Below are 1,497 nucleotides of genomic sequence, written 5' to 3'. Positions count from 1 at the left end.
TAGATTAATGGGAATATGGAATCGAGAATGAGTTGTCCTTCCACGGGAAAGTAATAACGAAGCAATACCAATTGAAGCCACATTTAAAACTATTCCATATCTACATCGAACAGCTGAAGCCAAAGTCTTCCATAAAAAGATTTTTCCAGTTCCACCGTAACCATAGACAAAAAAAGGCCTCCTTTACGCCCTACAACTGCTTCCATTATTTCGTCAAAAACCGCTCGTTGTTCATCTGTAAGAGATTGATGCAACCTGTTAAACTCAGCTTGTACTTCATCTAGGTCATGTGACAGCTCTTCATTGATCAGACGATTAGAAGCATCACGTAAGGAATCGTCATCAGGGTACGGCATAGTGACAAACCTTCGTAATGATGAACCATTGGAAATTAAATAGTTTTCAATTTTCAACAAAGTAAGGTTCTTAATCTGATATTCAGGAAGCACTAAACGTAGCAAATCAAAAAATTAACATTATTAAATAAAAAATCAAAATGTAGTATGTGAAATAAAAAAGATAGATCCGAACCTGAAATATTTGTTTCTTTTTAACGCCTATAAACAATATCATCAGCTAAGTATTTCCACGTATTCCCCCAAACAAATTCTGGCCGAGATAGAGTATTTGACAAAAGCAGGGTAGCAAATAACGCTTGAAGATACTCAACATGTCCTTCAAAACTAGCTTCTTTAATGGCCTCAACGTCTTCATTGTCATCATCTAAGAGTCCCATCGCATAGCAAGCATCTCTAAAAGTCGGGAATAATTGACCGTTAACTGTACGTATCTCCTCAAATGATCTAGGCCCTTTAACTTTATTGAGTAGTATCCTCAAAAAATAAGGTTCGCCCAATGCAGGAGATACAGAATGAATCCGGCCAACACACTGGTACGACTTACGTATCTACCAACATCTATCTTTAAGTATCCAAACAAATTTGGAAGGAAACTCAACATAAGTCAGCTTTTTAGCATCTTCATTTGTCTTGTTCAACTTCATCCATTGCACAAATATTGAAGAAGCAACAGAAGGCTTGCTTAAAACATTATCAATATCGTCATCCGCACCATACACAACATTTTGTTGGCCCGGAAAATGAAAGGGAAGCCTCATAACAGCAGGATACCTATAATGAACCTCATTAGAGAATATTCTCCAGGATGCCTCACAAGCTGAAATATATCTACAATCATAATACTCCTTGATCTCGTCTTTTGGCTTTTCTTTGATGGTTGAACTTGTATCACCAGAAACTACCGCAGTAGCCATATCAGGACCTTAGTTAATGTACTTGAACAAATATTTCACTGAACCGGCTTGATTACACCATTCAACATTATGTGTGCTTGATATCTTTTCAAAAGCCTTTTGTTATAAGGAACAACATTTCTGTTGTCTAATCTAACACCAGATTTTATAACTGTATGACCTGAATCTCTTCTTCTGTATACAAGAAAACCACTTGAATCAATAGTTGTATGTGGTGTGAATTT

General features: G+C 36.5%; 1 protein-coding gene across 1 annotated transcript; it reads right to left on the bottom strand.

The window, feature by feature from the left end:
- Positions 1-907: 907 nt before the first annotated feature.
- On the bottom strand, positions 908-1,273 carry LOC110943491. The gene has a single exon (XM_022185238.1). It carries the CDS (start codon positions 1,271-1,273, stop codon positions 908-910), a length of 366 nt encoding a protein of 121 aa, XP_022040930.1.
- Positions 1,274-1,497: the final 224 nt, after the last annotated feature.

The sequence above is a fragment of the Helianthus annuus genome, chromosome 5 (genome assembly GCF_002127325.2).
Source record: "Helianthus annuus cultivar XRQ/B chromosome 5, HanXRQr2.0-SUNRISE, whole genome shotgun sequence".
Lineage (NCBI taxonomy): Eukaryota > Viridiplantae > Streptophyta > Magnoliopsida > Asterales > Asteraceae > Helianthus > Helianthus annuus.
This window is presented reverse-complemented; position numbering and strand designations above follow the sequence as displayed.